At 36.1% G+C, this 18,527-nt stretch overlaps 1 protein-coding gene across 2 annotated transcripts in view; it reads left to right on the top strand.

The window, feature by feature from the left end:
• Positions 1-17,601, top strand: part of ZNF292 (zinc finger protein 292) — a 90,015-nt gene extending 72,414 nt beyond the window's left edge. For both annotated transcript variants that reach the window (XM_070418134.1, XM_070418135.1), the window contains 3 exons: positions 2,731-2,867; positions 5,827-5,968; positions 9,532-17,601. In XM_070418134.1, the coding sequence (XP_070274235.1) occupies positions 2,731-2,867; positions 5,827-5,968; positions 9,532-16,665 (7,413 nt within the window). In that variant the 3' untranslated portion in view covers positions 16,666-17,601. The remainder of the gene's footprint in view (positions 1-2,730; positions 2,868-5,826; positions 5,969-9,531) is intronic.
• The last annotated feature ends 926 nt before the right edge of the window (positions 17,602-18,527 follow it).

Below are 18,527 nucleotides of genomic sequence, written 5' to 3'. Positions count from 1 at the left end.
GGAACCCGCCCTCGGAGCATGGATCCACTGAATCCTGGGTCGCCCAGCAGCAGTCAGTCCTGGATTACTGAGATGGAGGCCACGGCGTGGTAGAACTCTGGGTCTGGCCCAACAAGGGGCATGGCCGACCTTCAGACCAGACCCTGACAGTAGAAAGGAGGGAGCCCCATTCCTCACAGAATGCGCTGTTGGATAGCTTGCTGTCAGTGGCCTGCCAGCCAGGAACCCCATTCTCCTGCACCCCAGACCCTAACAGGAGGGAGGAGGGAGCTCCTTTCCTTACGGAATCAACAGGTGGCCAGTTTGCTGTCAGGTGCCTGCCAGCTAGCAATCCTATTCACCTGCACCCTGGCCCCTGACAGCAGGGAGGAGAGAATATGTTTAAAGACCAACTATTGGAACAAAGTACCTCTGAAGCCAAAAGAAGCCATTGTTGGCAATAGAATAGAGTTAGAAACATCAATGAGAGAGAAACATCGATCAGCTGCCTCCTGCACACTCCCCGATGGGGATGTGCCCGCAACCAAGGTACATGCCCTTGACCAGAATCGAACCCGGGACCCTTGATTCCACAGGCCGATGCTTCATCCACTGAGCCAAACCAGTTAGGGCAATTAATTCCCTTTTAATGTGCATGAATTTCGTGCACTGGGCTACTAGTATAACAATAAATATGTAGAGGCTATCTTAAATATATACAAGTATATGCTAAATTACTAAGTGTAAGCTAATGCAGGTAATATCATTAGGAAAATAAATTTATTTCCTTATATATAATGTACACATTTTACATCATTTGAACATTTAGCAAGAATGGCTTAGGTTTTAGAACAGCGGTTCTCAACCTGTGGGTCACCAACCTGTGGGTCATGACCCCTTTGGGGGTCGAACAACTCTTTCACAGGGGTTGCCTAAGACCATCGGAAAACACATATATAATTACATATTGTTTTTGTGATTAATCACTATGCTTTCATTACAGTGGGGCCTTGACTTACGAGTTTAATTCGTTCCGAGTCCAAGCTTGTTAAGGAGCTCGTTAACTCAAATTACTCTATCAACTCAATGCAAAAAATCAGCCGAGAGACAGCTGGTATCTCAAAAAACTCGTTAGTTGGGACACTCGTAAGTCAAGGCCCCACTGTATGTTCAATTTGTAACAATGAAAATACATTCTGCATATCAGATATTTACATGACAATTCATAACAGTAGCAAAATTACAGTTATGAAGTAGCAATGAAAATAATTTTATGGTTGGGAGTCACCACAACATGAGGAACTGTATTGAAGGGTCGCGGCATTAGGAAGGTTGAGAACTACTGTTTTAGAAGATTAAAAAGAAATACTCAGAATTAAAGTAAATCAGAGTTTTATGATAAAAGAATTGTTGTTAAACCTGAAAATGTAAAAATCAATATTTAGCAATAAAGGGCCTCATTGTGCTTGTGCCTGTGGAATTCTGGCAAGTGCAGAGACTTTGAAACTAGACCTGGATTGAAATCTTGATTCTGCCACTAATTAAGCATGTACCTTTGAGCAAGTAACTTTACCTCTCTGAACCTTATCTCTAAAATGAAGTTGTAGTATCTACCAGGCAAACTACTGTGCTGACTAGCAATGCTGTTTAAGAAGCTGGCATTTGCCAAAACCGGTTTAGCTCAGTGGATAGAGCGTCGGCCTGCGGACTGAAGGGTCCCGGGTTCGATTCTGGTCAGGGGCATGTACCTGGGTTGCGGGCACATCCCCAGTAGGAGATGTGCAGGAGGCAGCTGATCGATGTTTCTCTCTCATCGATGTTTCTAACTCTCTATCTCTCTCCCTTCCTCTCTGTAAAAAATCAATAAAATATATTTTGGAAAAAAAAAAAATTAAAAAAAAAAAAGAAGCTGGCATTAATAAATGAATAGTATCTGTTATTGTTGTTATTGCCATCTTATGAAAAAGTGAAAACAAAACAAAAAAACAACCACACACACACAAAAACACAGCTCATGGGTTGATTTCCTAACATTTGTCTTAGAGCAAATGCTTGCGGAAATCATAGGTAAATTTTGTTTGTTTTATGTAGTAAATCATTGTAATGAGGTAGTAAATTTTAATTTAAGAAGCAATAGATTTAAGTGCATAATTAAATGAAGCAAGTTGCCATCATCTAGGTATTATACCTTTGCGTGCATGACTGTTGACAAGCTTTGAGATGGAATAATTGTATATGAAAAGAAAAATACTGGAGATTTATAGAAAACTGAGGTGAGCTTAATTTAAAAGTGTTACATCTATATAAAATGTTTTATACTTTATTCCCTCAGATGAATAAATACTTTTTTTATTAGTCTATATCCAGTATATCTTTCTGTATATTTCTGCTAATTCTAATGCTTTTTAAATTATTGGATAAAGGGGTAAAATACAAATACTGCAGCTTTACTTTCTCAGTATCATAAATGTGATTTAATGGGTAGAGAGAGTGCTTATAATTAGCATTAGTTATTTATATATAAATGCATGCTTGTAAAGTTCTTGAAAATAGTTGGTTTTCTGGCTTGAAGAAAGATTATTTCTTTAAACTCTAGCCTAGAAATGACAAATTACGAATTGATAGTGGTTGAGTTAATTCGGTTTTACTGATGAAAATGATCTGTAAATGTTTAATGAAAATTTGCAAGTATGTTACTATATATCTTAATATAATACCATTTTATGACATATTTCTATATCCTTTTTCTAGATTTCAGAAGTTGATTGCAAAGATGCACTAGAAATGATCTGTAACTTAGAATCTGAGGGTGATGAAAAAAGTGCCCTTGTTTTATGTACTGCATTTTTGTCACGTCAGCTCCAGCAAGGAGAAATGTATTGTGCTTGGTGAGTTGCTTTTCTTTTGTAAAGAGAAGTTTGTTAAGTACGAATACAAGATAGGTTGTGAGAATTCAGATAACTTAAGATCATATTTTTAAAAATCTTTTTAAGTCTTATCAAGACGAAAAGCTTATTTTCAGATACTGTGTGCTGTTTAAACTGATTATCAAGTAGTCATACTATAACTTCAAAAACTTTTTGTATTAAGGACCACACAACTCCTTAATATACCAGTAATGATCACATAATGATCCATATTGATGAGAAAATTTTTAATGTTGAAAAATGAAAGAAAGGTTTATTTTGTCTAATGCCGCAATAAATAATTCCTCACATATTTATACAGCCTATGATCAAATGTGTCTATTTTTTTCCTCTGCATATTGCACACTTTTAACTCTATGAAACTGTTAGTCATTTATGTATGAAAATATAGTTCTTTTTTTTTTCTATGAGAGCTCATTTTATATCACTGACTGCTTCAATGCACATTTCTTTATATATGGTACATTTCCAAGTGGGCAAAGGCTGTTATATTTAGTCCTTGGGAAGGGGGGAGGGAAAGATACAGCAACAGAAAACTTAACTTCATTTAACTCAAAAAACTTTAAGATCAGCTATCATAAATTAGTGCTAAAATTGACCATTTATCTGGTCAGTCAACAGCATTGATAATCTTTATTGTTGTTTTGCTATTATAGGAATAAAAAAGAAAATTTAGTTTATAGAATTTTGACATTTACGAATGTGTTCCAAGTGACACATGGCATACAAATAAGTATAGAGCAGGCAAGTTAAATAAATGGTTGTGTAATCAGAGATTTATAATGCATAATTATAAAGGTTTTCTGAGCAGTTGAGCTTTGTTATGAAGGAAAATTATATATGCAATATAGAGAAAATTAATATAAAAGTCAGGTAGAAAGATTCTGAAGAGAATAGATGACATGTATTTATTGAGGACAAGTAAATTTTCTATATAACAAGTATCAGTGATGACTAATAAATTAATGTATTATATTGGTTTTCTAAATTATCTAAGGTTATATATGAAAAGTGGAAGCAGTCTTATTATAAGACCTAAAGTAGAAGTAGGACAAAACAGAAGTTTTTGTTTAGAAGCACTGTTTAAGATAAGCAGTTGAGAATGGCTTGGGAGCTGAATGGTGAGGGCAGAGTTGGGGAGAATGAATACCTATATAATAAAGTGGCGATATGCAAATTGACCCTTATACCATAACGCCACCACAAGAAGGCTGCGCGCACAGTGGGGGCAGTGCCAGCGGCTGCTTCACGTGGCTACTGCCAGGGTTTCTGCAGTCCCACGCATGCCATGGAGGTAGGGCCCGGCGGCTGCTGTGCATGGGGGCAGGGTCCTGGGTCACACACAATTTCACGCTACAGGTCACTAGTAGCTGTATAATAGTCCAGCTGGGAGGCTATGAAGGCTTCCTTATAGATGTAGGATGTAGTGAAAGAAACATAAGGTAACAGTCTTGGGGATAGTAAAAAGCAGAGGCTGATAGGGTCAGTGATAATGATGCATTAAGTTAGAAAGATGGTGAACTGTAAAGAATGTTAATCATCTTTTTCATATATTAAGTTTCAGGTTTCAGAAGAGATCAAAGTGGAGAAGTCTTATAAAGAAATAGGTGAAAGTGTTAAAGACTGGAGAGACAGATTTTGAAGTCCTCAATATATAGTTTAAAATCCAGAAATGAGCAAGTTATTCAAGTGGGTGGTGAAAAGATCAGAGTTCCTAGGAGTGGAAACTGAGGAAATGCTAATAGGAAGGCCTGTATTGAGGAGAATACTTGGTGAAAGAAGATTTTTGTGGAAGTTAACCATGGAGGAGAGAAGAGAAATAGAATGATAGGTAAAAGGGAGAAAAATTCACAACTTCAGTAAGATTATTTTCTATGAAAAATACATTGTAATTGCATTTGAATATATTTCAAAGTTCATTTTTTAAAATTTCTATTTTTTTTCACTGCTGAGACACAGGATAGTTAATTATTTCCAGGTTCTGTGTCATAGATTCTTAACATTTATCTAATGATAATTTATTTGAAATTTAATTGACCAATTAAATGGGTCAATTTTAAATTTAAGGTAAAAGATAAAAATTAAATGCCTTTTAAAAACCATTATACCATCGGTGCATTATATATATATATACATATACACATACATATACACTAGAGGCCTGGTGCACGAAAATCATGCACTCGGGGGTGGGGGTCCTTCAGCCCGCCCTGTGCCCTCTCCCAGTCCAGGAGCCCTCAGGGGATGTCCGACTGATGTCTTAGGCTGTGCTCGTCAGCCGTGAGCCCAGCTTCTGACTGAGCACCACTCCCTCTGTGGGAGCGCACTGACCACTAGGGGGCAGCTCCTGTGTTGAGCGTCTGCCCCCTGATGGTCATTGCATGTCATAGTGACCGGTCGTTCTGCCTTTTGGTCGATTTGCATATTAGGGTTTTATTATATACTAGAGGCCTGATGCACGAAATGCTGCAAGGGGCTCATCCCCTGCCGCCATGGTGGCCACCTCCTCTGCCTCGGCCCCAGCCGCCATGTCTTCGTCCAGAAGGGCGTCTGGTCTAATTAGCATATTATGCTTTTATTATTATATATTATTTGCATATTAGGGTACACATTTTGTATTTCTTATTAAAATTCAGATGTGGCTCAAAATTACCATTTATTTAAATTATTTAAATGTCAGGTACTTTCCTAGTAAAAGGCAGTGCTTTTCTCTCTAAGATTGAAAAATAATAATAAAATGGTAAAGTATATCCTGATTTTATTTAGTCTTAGAAATTTGAGATTTTTATTTTGCTTTTAAGCTTTCTTATACCTGTAGAATTCAAATATAAAATCAGTTTTAATTTCAAGTGTAATGACTGCATTGTCATAGTCTAAGTTTATTACCTTATTGCTCCAACTTATCTTTATACATTTTTAGGGAACTCACTCTCTTTTGGAGTAAACTACAGCAGAGAGTAGAACCATCTGTACATGTGTACCTGGAAAGATGTCGTCAACTTTCTTTGTTAACCAAGACAGTATATCACATTTTCTTCCTGATTAAAGTTATTAATTCAGAGGTAAGAATAATCAAGGTATCTATTCTTAATTCAAAATACATAAATTATCTTTAATAAGAGTCTTATTTTGGCACCTTTTTCACTGATTTTTATTTCATTTAATGCTTTTGAACATTGATTTTTTTTAAAAATATATTTTATTGATTTTTTACAGAGAGGAAGGGAGAGAGATAGAGAGTTAGAAACATCGATGAGAGAGAAACATCGACCAGCTGCCTCCTGCACATCTCCTACTGGGGATGTGCCCGCAACCCAGGTACATGCCCTTGACCGGAATCGAACCTAGGACCCTTGAGTCCGCAGCTGACGCTCTATCCACTGAGCCAAACCGGTTTCGGCAGAACATTGATTTTTTTATAGTCCTTTAAAATATTTGATGCAGAGAAACTTAAAAATGCAAATGAGAGCCAGGAGTTTGCTCTTAGCCTGTAGAAAAGTAACATATTTAATATTTGTAGTTTACCATTCTATAATTTTCACTCGTAGATGTCATTCTGTTTTGATAATTTGCCACTATAGAAATGTAGAGATTATAAAGAGAAATACACAGTTGGCTTCCTTTGCCAGCCATCTGGCAGATCACACGATCTAAAAATCCTTCTTCTACAGAACACCCAGAAATACTTGATAAAATAAACCAATTTTTTTTAATGTGTAATAACTGAGATTGCAAGGATTAGGGAGATCCCCAGGCTCAAAATGAAGAGGAACCTGTAAAGTGGAGCAGAGAGCTTGAGCTGAGGGTGAACCTCTCCTTCCTGGTGGATATTGAGATGTAAGGGGTTTGAGTTTTAATATTTACATGGGGACAGAAGAGCCATATGAGGATAGGAGATAAGATCTTGGCTCTCTCAAGTTGGAGAGTTAGAGCTAAGCTCTATGTCTCTCTTCCCTCCTCCGCCAACCTGTGAAGTACTATAATTTAATTGAAAAGTAGATTAGAAAAATATTACTAACACAGATGGATGATAGGGAACCTTATGCATGTCCAACTGCGCTGCGAGGCAGAGGACAAAATGTTTCCTCTAAGAAGTTATAACCATTAGTCTACCCCCACACAGATGTGGAGTCCAACAATAAAAAATATATATTAAAAAAAAAATCAATGGGAAAAATACCCTTGGATGAGGATTAACAAAAAACAACACATACACACGAAACAACTTTGTTATAAATAAAGTTGAAATCTTAACGCCAACAAAACAATAAACTACCAAAATTTTTATTCTTCTGCATATTTAACTTTCTATGTGTAATTAAAAATTAAGTTTATAAGTAATATTCATATCATAAACTGATTATATAAGAAGTGTTTTTAAAGTTAAGTTTGAAATCACAGTTTCCCATAAGTACATGTAATTAAATAATTAGTCCCTAAGAATTTACTTAATAACCTCATTTGATAAAAGTACTGATAGCACCAGCTTAATTATGAGCCATAGAACAGAAAGCTAAGTGATACCAATTTAAAGGAGGAATAGAGACAAATGGCCCTTCCTGGCACTGGTATAGCAGCAGGCAAGCTTCTAAAAAAAATGCAAGGTTTTATATTTGTAATTCCACTCTTTTCTGTTCCTTTCCTCTGGCTGGCTAGTATCCTTGATTCAAAGCTACCCAAGGCTTACATGCTGATATCAATTCCCCATGTACATCCCTGTAATCCTTTCCTAGCCTTCCACAGCATTATATCTTATCCTGCTTCAAAATTCTTAAATGGTTACCTATGTATTTCAAAATTAAAAATAACTAAGCATGGAATACGAAAGGGTCTTCACAATCTAACCTGTGTGTCATCTCATCTAGCTTCATCTTTTTACCTTTCCCCCTACCCAAATAGCCTACAATTCCAGGCAAACTGACCTCATCTCTCCCCACCCCTCCATATGATAAAATAGGAGTGACCTAATTGTCTACTATTATAAGTAGCCCCTAAGGCAGTGATTCTCAACCTGTGGGTCACGACCCCTTTGGCGGCCGAACAACCCTTTCACAGGGGTCACCTAAGACCACCCTGCATATCAGATATTTACATTACAATTCATAACAGTAGCAACATCACAGTTATGAATTAGCAACGAAAATAATTTTATGGTTGGGTCACAACATGAGGAACTGTATTTAAAGGGCCAGAAGGTTGAGAACCACTGCCTAAGGTAACAACGATGCAAACATTTTTACTGTAAAAGTTTTCTGGCTCAAATCTATCTCAAAGTAGTATAAAATAATGATTCAATTTTATGTGAAAGCCAGAGACAACCATATGGTTCCACCTCTTTCCCAATTGTTCTGTCTTCACTATCACTTATAAAAATGGGTTTTATGTTCTTATTTTGTCCATTTTTTTTGTTTGTTTTCTTCTTCGTCTTCGTGCCCTTCCTTTTCTTGAAATTAAGTCCAGTTCAGTATACCAGCCTCCTTTCCTCACTCTTCTTTTTGGCTCATAAATCTAAGCTTCTGTTTATTAAAATATTTAATTTTCTTCATAATCTGTGAAAATACAGACCCTGTCAGGTATTTTGACTTCTTTTCTTTCTTGCCTTTTCATCTGATACAACACATATTTCATTCTCATAAATGTGGCCACATATTTTGGCTGGCTTGTTTTTTATATATATATTCCCTTTTAAACCCATTTTATCTTCATGTATCTTTCAAATGACTTACATTCATTACTGCTGTCCTATCTAATAATAGACAAACATGGTAATTGACCGTATCTTCACTATGCCTCCCATGGGCTAATCAGCAAGATATGCAAATTAACCACCAACAAAGATGGCCGTTAATTTGCATACGTAGGCACGAAGCCACGGAGCGAAGACTGAAGGCGGCTCCGGCCGGAGCAGCGAAGGCTTGAAGGCAGCTTCGGCCAGAGCAGAGGCCTGGGTCCCGGGTGCCAGAGGAAAACTGGTGCCGGCAGCCAGGGGAAGGGAAGGCCTATTGCATGAATCTTTTCGTGCAACAGGCCTCTCTAGTCTTATAATAACAGTGCTAATTCAAAAGGGAAAAAGTTTATTATGTCTCCTTGTACTCCTAAATCTTAAGCTGATCTGGCCATGAGGTAGGTAATTTGACATTCAGTTTTGTGATAGAACTAGAATCTCCACTATTAAGGATCAAATAACTTTATTCTGTTAAAAGTGAAAATCTTGTTTTATTACTCAGGAAATATGAGGACATTATTTTGTAATTGGGTTTTGTTTCAGAAGGGTTGCAAATGCAAAGTTAGGAAATGAGATTTTTAATAAAGTTTGTGCTTTTTTTAATCTCTATTTTATAAGTGGGATATGAAAGGTCAGAGAAGTTAAATAACTTCCCAGTTTGCCTAGCTATTAGATAATGTAGGCTGTCAATGCTTATGCTTTCTGTGCTATTTTGTGCAGTTCATTTTACACACACACACCATCACCAATCCAGGCTATGGTGCAGTGCTTTATAAGGAGCATCTTTTCATGCATTGGCTATTTCAAAATTTGAGAAACCTTGATTTTAAATTATTAAATTCACAAATCTGTGTTGATTAGTGTAGATTAAGTTAATATTTCCTATTTGTTTTTTCACAGACTGAAGGTGCTGGACTTGCTACCTGTATAGAACTGTGTGTAAAAGCTCTTCGCTTGGAATCTACAGAAAATACTGAAGTGAAAATATCTATTTGCAAGACCATTTCTTGTTTGTTGCCTGATGATCTGGAAGTTAAACGTGCTTGTCAACTGAGCGAATTTCTTATTGAGCCTACAGTAGATGCATATTATGCTGTGGAAATGTTATATAACCAGCCAGACCAGAAATATGATGAAGAGAATCTTCCAATACCAAATTCTCTACGCTGTGAGCTCTTACTTGTATTAAAAACTCAGTGGCCCTTTGATCCAGAATTCTGGGACTGGAAAACCTTAAAGCGACAGTGTCTTGCATTAATGGGGGAAGAAGCATCCATTGTGTCTTCAATTGATGAACTAAATGACAGTGAAGTTTATGAGAAAGTAGTAGACTACCAGGAAGAGACTAAAGAAACTTCTGTGAATGGACTTTCTGGTGAAGTTGGTGCTAATTCTGGCCTTCTTTGTGATGAAAAGCAGAAGAAGAGAGAGATAAAGCAATTAAGAGAGAGAGGATTTATATCTGCTAGGTTTCGGAATTGGCAAGCCTACATGCAGTATTGTGTGCTATGTGACAAAGAATTTCTTGGTCATAGAATAGTACGACATGCTCAAAAACATTACAAAGATGGGATTTACAGTTGTCCTATATGTGCAAAGAACTTTAATTCTAAAGAAACTTTTGTCCCTCATGTCACATTGCATGTTAAACAATCTAGTAAAGAGAGACTAGCAGCTATGAAACCATTAAGAAGATTGGGAAGGCCACCTAAGATCACAACTACCAATGATAATCAGAAGATTAATGCTGTAGCCAAGCAGGAACAGCGGCCTATAAAAAAGAATAGTCTTTATTCAACAGACTTTATAGTATTTAATGACAATGATGGTTCAGATGATGAAAATGATGACAAAGATAAGTCTTATGAGCCAGAAGTCATCCCAGTCCAGAAACCAGTACCTGTCAATGAATTTAATTGCCCTGTAACTTTTTGTAAAAAGGGCTTTAAGTACTTTAAAAATCTAATTGCTCATGTAAAGGGGCATAAAGATAATGAAGATGCCAAGCGCTTTCTTGAAATGCAGAGCAAAAAAGTTATTTGCCAGTACTGCAGACGCCATTTTGTAAGTGTTACTCATCTCAATGATCACTTACAAATGCACTGTGGCAGTAAACCATATATCTGTATACAGATGAAATGTAAGGCTGGTTTTAATAGTTACGCAGAGCTCTTAACCCACCGAAAGGAGCATCAAGTTTTTAGAGCAAAGTGTATGTTTCCTAAATGTGGCAGGATTTTTTCAGAAGCTTATTTACTATACGATCATGAAGCACAGCATTATAATACCTATACTTGTAAGTTCACAGGTTGTGGTAAAGTGTATCGTTCTCAGAGTGAGCTAGAAAAGCATCTGGATGATCATAGCACTCCTGAAAAAGCACTGCCTCCAGAAGACCAACTTAATTCTTCTGGAGCTTCTGTTCAGCTTCCCAAAGTGAATCAGAACTCAGAAGGGACAACTGATAAAGAAAGATCTATGCTTCCTTCACAAAATAACGTTGAAAATACGTTATCAACAGATAGATGTGATGCTTGGGATAAAAGCAATGAAGAATCATCTGTGGCCAAACAAGACCATATTTCTGCTTCTGAGCTCAGGCAAGCTGATGAACCATTGTCAGATGGTTTGGAAAACCCTGCTACTACTCCTCTGCTACAGGCCAGTGAAGTGGCTGTGTCCATTAAGGTGTCCCTCAATCAGGGAATTGAGGATAACTTTGGAAAGCAAGAAAACTCAACTGTGGAAGACACTGGAGAATCACTGGTCACAAACATACATACAGTAGTTGAAGATACTTGTAATGATTTGTGTCATCCAAGTTTCCAGGAGAGAAAAGAACAGGATTGCTTTAATGAAGCCCAGATTACTCAGAATTCTTTAGTAAATTCAGAAACGCTCAAAATAGGTGACCTTACCCCACAAAACTTAGAAAGACAAGTGAACAACTTGATGACTTTTTCTGTGCAAAATCAGACAGGATTTCAAAACAGTTTGCCAACATCCAAACTTGAATGTGAAGGTAATGTTAAAACATCAGCCAATCTTTATAATTTACCCCTTAAGACATTGGAAAGTATCACATTTGTTCCACCACAGCCCAATCTAAGTAGTTCTTTAGGAACTCCATCAGTGCCTCCAAAAGCGCCAGTTCAGAAGTTCAGTTGCCAGGTTGAGGGATGTACTCGAACCTATAATTCTTCACAGAGTATTGGGAAGCACATGAAGACAGCACACCCTGACCAGTATGCTGCATTTAAAATGCAATGCAAAAGTAAAAAAGGCCAGAAATCTAACAACTTGAATGTACCAAATAATGGAAAGTTTGTTTATTTTTTGCCATCACAGGTGAGCAGCTCTAACAATGCATTTTTTACACCACAAACCAAAGCCAATGGGAATTCTACTTGTTCAGATCAGTTGCAGCCTGTCTCATCCATTTTTCCAGCTCAGTTAGCCAGTGTATCAACTCCATTGTTACCCTCAGTGGAAAGTGTCATAAATCCAAATTTAACTTCTCAGGATAAGAATGAACAGGATGGTAGTATGTTATGTTCCCAGATGGAAAATTTGTCTAATACTACCTTACCAGCACAAATGGAAGATCTAACCAAAACAGTTTTGCCTTTGAATATTGACAGTGGCTCAGATCCTTTCCTTCCTTTACCTGCAGAAAGTAGTTCAATGTCTCTCTTTCCTTCACCAGCAGATAGTGGAACTAATTCTGTTTTTTCCCAACTGGAAAACAATACAAATCATTTTTCCTCACAGATTGAAGGAAACACTAATTCCTCCTTTCTAAAAGGTAATGTTGAAAATGCAGTTTTTCCCTCACAAGTAAATGTTGCAAATGACTTCAGCAGCACCAGTACGCAACAATCTGCTCCTGAGAAAGTTAAAAAAGACCGTGGGCGAGGCCCAAATGGGAAGGAAAGAAAACCCAAGCACAACAAAAGGGCTAAGTGGCCTGCAATTATCAGAGATGGGAAATTTATCTGTAGCAGGTGTTACAGGGCTTTTACCAATCCCAGATCACTGGGTGGACACTTGTCTAAGCGATCTTATTGTAAACCTCTGGATGGAGCAGAAATTGCTCAAGAACTTCTACAGAGTAATGGACAACCTTCTCTTCTTGCCAGCATGATTCTCTCCACAAATGCAATAAATTTGCAGCAGCCACAACAGTCTACCTTCAATCCAGAAACATGTTTTAAAGATCCATCATTCCTGCAACTTCTTGCTGCTGAAAATCGCTCTTCAACATTTTTACCAAATACATTTCCTAGGACTGGTATGACTAACTTTAATACAAATGTTAGCCAGGAAGGAAGTGAAATTATTAAACAGGCTTTGGAAACTGCTGGCATTCCCAGTACATTTGAGGGTGCTGAAATGCTTTCTCAAGCTCCAACAGGTTGTGTCTCAGATGCAGCACAAGTAAATGCTACAGTGGTACCAAATCCAGCAGTGCCACCAACCCTGTTGCAGACTGTGTGCCACCCAAACTCCCTGCTGACAAGCCAGAATAGAACACCAAACTCCAAAACTCCCTCCATTGAGGAATGCAGCAGTTTGCCCATTTTTCCAACAAATGACTTACTACTGAAGACTGTTGAGAATGGTTTGTGCTCTAGTACATTCCCTAATTCTAGTGGGCCATCACAAAATTTTACCAGTAACAGTTCACGTGTTTCAGTTATAAGTGGTCCTCAGAACACAAGGTCCAGTCATTTAAATAAAAAGGGAAACAGTGCTTCTAAGAGAAGAAAGAAAGTTACTCCTCCGCTAATTGCACCTAATGCTTCCCAAAACTTGGTAACTAATGACTTAACAGCAATGGGACTTATAGCAAAGAGTATTGAGATACCAGCTAACCTTCATTCAAACGTAATTCCAAATTGTGAACCTCAGGCTTTGGTGGAAAATCTAACACAGAAATTAAGTAATGTGGACAATCAGTTATTTCTGACTGATGTGAAAGAAAACTTTAAAACTAATCTTGAGTCTCATACAGTGTTAGCTCCTTTACCGTTAAAAACTGAAAATGGTGATTCCCAAATGATGGCTTTGAATTCATGCACTTCAATAAATTCTGATTTGCAGATTACTGAAGATAATGTTATACAAAACTTTGAAAAGACTCTTGAAATTATTAAAAGTGCTATGAATTCTCAAATACTTGAGGTAAAAAGTGGATCTCAGGGTGTTGGTGAAACATCACAGAATGCTCAAATAAATTACAACATTCAACTTCCTTCAGTAAACACTGTACAAAATAACAAATTACCTGACTCTTCTCAGTTTTCCTCCTTCATAGGTGTTGTGCCGATAAAGAGTAACATTCCTCAGTCTGAAGTATTCCATAAGGAGGATCAAATACAGGAAATTTTAGAAGGCTTACAGAAATTAAAATTAGAAAATGACCTATCCGCTCCAGCATCCCAATGTGTACTAATAAATACATCAGTGACACTGACCCCTGCTCCTGTTAAAGCAATTCCAAATGTTACAGTCGTTCAGCCAGTTTCTGAAATGATAAATATTCAGTTTATTGACAAAGTTAATAAACCCTTTGTGTGTCAAAACCAAGGCTGTAATTACAGTGCAATGACAAAGGATGCACTATTTAAGCACTACGGTAAAATTCATCAGTACACTCCAGAGATGATACTTGAAATTAAGAAGAATCAGTTGAAATTTGCTCCATTTAAATGTGTAGTACCTACCTGCACAAAAACATTTACAAGAAATTCTAACCTCCGGGCGCACTGTCAGTTGGTACATCATTTTACAACAGAGGAAATGGTAAAGTTAAAAATAAAAAGACCTTATGGAAGAAAATCTCAGAATGAAAGTTTGTCAGTCTCACGAATAACACAAGTAAAAAGACAGCTAGCTATGATAGAGGAAAATAAAAGGGAATTTCAGTCTGCTATGGAATTAGGAGCAATGAAGGAAAATGCCTTCAGTAATATAGCAGTGATTCCAGAAAATCAACTTATAGAAAAAAAAAGTTCTGAAAAAACAGAAAGTTCTTCGCAAGTGAGTACAGTTACTTCAGAACAGTGTAATACAAATTCTCTCACAAACATACAAACCAAAGGACGGAAAATCAGGAGACATAAAAAAGAAAAGGAGGAGAAAAAACGCAAGAAGCCAGTTTCTCAGTCCCTTGAGTTTCCAACAAGATACAGTCCTTACAGACCTTATCGATGTGTTCATCAGGGTTGCTTTGCTGCCTTTACAATACAACAAAACTTAATACTGCATTACCAGGCTGTACACAAATCAGATCTACCTGCATTTTCTGCAGAGGTTGAAGAGGAAAGCGAAACTGGTAAAGAAAGTGAAGAAATTGAAACTAAACAAACTGTGAAAGAATTTCGATGTCAGGTGAGTGACTGTTCTAGAATTTTCCAAGCTATTACTGGCTTAATACAACACTATATGAAACTTCATGAAATGACTCCTGAAGAAATTGAAAGTATGACTGCTTCCGTGGATGTTGGGAAATTTCCGTGTGACCAGTTAGAGTGTAAATCTTCCTTTACCACATATTTGAACTATGTTGTTCATCTTGAGGCAGACCATGGAATTGGGATAAGGGGGAGTAAAACTGAAGAAGATGGCATATACAAGTGTGATTGTGAAGGCTGTGACCGTATATATGCAACTCGGTCTAATCTCCTTCGACACATTTTTAATAAGCATAATGATAAACATAAAGCTCATTTGATTCGGCCAAGAAGATTAACATCTGGTCAGGAAAATATATCAAGCAAAGCAAACCAAGAAAAGACAAAGTCTAAATATCGGGGGACAAAACACAGATCTGGAAAGGAAGGAACCAAAATGCCTAAGATCAAACGAAGGAAAAAAAATAATTTAGAAAACAAGAATGCAAAGATTGTACAGATTGAAGAAAATAAGCCTTATTCTCTGAAACGTGGAAAGCATGTATATTCTATAAAGGCAAGAAATGATGCCTTATCTGAATGTACAAGCAAATTTGTAACCCAATATCCATGTATGATAAAGGGGTGTACATCAGTTGTTACAAGTGAAAGCAATATAATTAGACATTATAAATGCCATAAATTATCTAAAGCATTTACATCACAGCACCGCAATCTTCTTATTGTCTTCAAACAGTGTTGCAACTCACAATTAAAGGAAACCTCTCAGCAAGAAGTTGATAAGAATGATGTCAAAGAATCTGATACATGTGTATCAGAGAGCAGTGATAACTCAAGAACAACTACAGTTCTACAGAAGGAAGTTGAAAAAAATGAAAAAGATGAAATGGATGAACTAACAGAATTATTTATTACAAAACTAATAAATGAAGACAACACAAGTGTGGAGACCCAAGCTCATACCTCTTCAAATGTAAATAATGATTTTCAGGAAAATAACCCCTGCCAACCAGAAAAACAAAAAGGAAGTAATTTGAAGAGAGGTAATAAAGAAAAAAATGTCTCCCAAAATAAAAAGAGGAAAGTTGAAAAGGCTGAACCAGCACCAGCAGTTGAGTTAAGTAATACGCATAAAGAAGAAGAAACTGCTGTTGCAATTCAAACCACTGAGGAGCATCCTGCATCTTTTGACTGGAGCTCATTTAAACCAATGGGATTTGAAGTATCATTTCTGAAGTTTCTTGAGGAATCTGCAGTGAAGCAGAAGAAAAATACTGACAAAGAGCATTCAAATAGTGGAAATAAAAAAGGATCCCATTCAAATTCAAGAAAAAATATTGACAAGACTGCTGTGAATAGTGGAAATCATATATGTTCTCATAAAGAAAGTGAAACCTTTGTACAGTTTGCCAATCCATCACAGCTTCAGTGCAGTGATAATGTAAAGATTGTTTTAGACAAGACTCTGAAAGACTGCACCGAGCTTGTCTTAAAGCAACTTCAGGAAATGAAACCTACTGTCAGTCTGAAAAAACTTGAAGTACATTCAAATGATCGATCTGTGTCTGTTATGAAAGAAATCAGTATGGGCAAAGCCACAGGGAGAGGACAGTACTGATAACTAATGTGCTATAAATATGTCATTTAGAATTTTATTTTAAATAGCCATCAAGCATGCTAAAATCGTGAAACTTATCATTATTTTTTGTTATTGACATGAATTAACCTGGCCAAAAAAGAGGAAAAAAAAAAACACACATGACATTTGTCATGTAAAACTTTTTTTATCCCTATGGGACTTGAAGAACAGAATCAAAACTTAAGTTATTGTAAATATTGAGCTAAACCTCAAATTTCTATGAACCAATTGTCCTTTTCATGAACTAAAATGAATTATCTATGAGATTGATTTGTTTCACCAATCACTGCTCATGTATAACAGTACTCTTTGTTTGTAGATATCTTTTTTGTATATATTTATTATTGTAAATCATTTGCTGCCACCAGCGGTATGTAAGTCTAAACTATTAAATGACACATTTATATTTGGAATTTTAATTTTTAACTAAGCAAGTTTTCAAAACTTCTTTTATTGTTTTAAATTAAGAATTTTTTAAACTAAAACTAGAAACTCTGCCATAGTTCATTAATTTTTACATAAAGCATTTATTTACAAGATGATCTCAAAATCACTTTTCACAAAGCAGGCACATTATATCAACACCTTGCTCTGCTTTGTAAATTTGCCATCCAGGATTTTAGGGTGGTATTTATGTGAAATTAAAGCAGATTCTTTAGCAGTTTCCTATAGCTACAGTCCCCCCACTCCCTATGCTTCTAATTGGATATAGATAATATGATTCCATGATATATAACGGAAATGTGAATAAAGAATTTACATCAAAGATTTTAAACATTTGGTATTATAAAAACAAATCCTTTGTGAATGTGATAGAAACTAGTAGTGTGGAGCAGTGTAAATATTTGAGGTGGTGATTTGTGAAGTAGCCCAGTATTGCCTTAAATAAAATCACATTTCATTTGTTGTTTTATACATGTGATCTTATAAAGGTTTTTTTTTTCCCATTTTCTGAGATTTATAGATTGGTGTATAGCTTTAAACTGTATAAACTTTTGTGGAAAAATTTTTTTAAACATTTTTATAAATCTTAAAATTGGTATCATCAAAGTGAGCCCATCTTGTGTTTATAAAATGCAAGAGTCTTTTGAAACACTTTCTATAAGGAAGTTGGATGTTTCGGTTTTACTGTTTATAGATGTTAGATTGTACAGATTTGTCTGTATTTCCCACCAAATCTAATGATACTTTTTTCATTAGATTGGTCTTCCAGAGCAGTATTAGTTATTATTATTGATTATCTTGGTTATTCAGTATATAGTTAGCTCTTATAGTTTGGCTTTATTTACCATATTTATACTGTGGATTTACAGCTAGAGATAGAAGTTAATTTCACGAGAGTTTAGTTGAAGTCCAACTAAAAGCATGGGAAACAAAAGAAAAACATCCTTTCAAATTGACTTTTGTTTCTGTTTGCCATAAGTAGTAGCATTGAGTTTTGACTTTGTGTTTGTTATAAACCAGTTGCATTCACAATATTATTAGCCTGAGATATTGATAAGATTGTGATGATATGAAAATGTGTATATTCCCTGTGCAACATCAGATTTGCAGGAAAATGAAGCACTTAACATGAACTGAAATTGCTGGTACTCTGAATAAATAAGCAAGTATTATAGTTTTATTTTTAGGGCCTAATAGGTTATATTGAATAGTTGGTTTCACCTCCTTAAGGTTTATTACCAATATCCATAAAACTTGACACATTAAAATCCTTACCCTTTGGTAAGTCCACTGTTATTTATTAAAATAAAAGTTCTTGTGGGTGATTAAGACATGTTTTCTTTCCTATATTAACAATAACTTTGAGTAATTTTAATATTAAATTTTTGTTAACAACT

Source organism: Myotis yumanensis, unplaced genomic scaffold (assembly GCF_028538775.1).
Source record: "Myotis yumanensis isolate MYYU_CA2020_CCGP unplaced genomic scaffold, mMyoYum1.0.hap1 SCAF_6, whole genome shotgun sequence".
NCBI classification, from domain to species: Eukaryota; Metazoa; Chordata; class Mammalia; order Chiroptera; family Vespertilionidae; genus Myotis; species Myotis yumanensis.
Note: the sequence above shows the minus strand (reverse complement) of the source record. Positions and strands in the feature narration are given on the sequence as shown.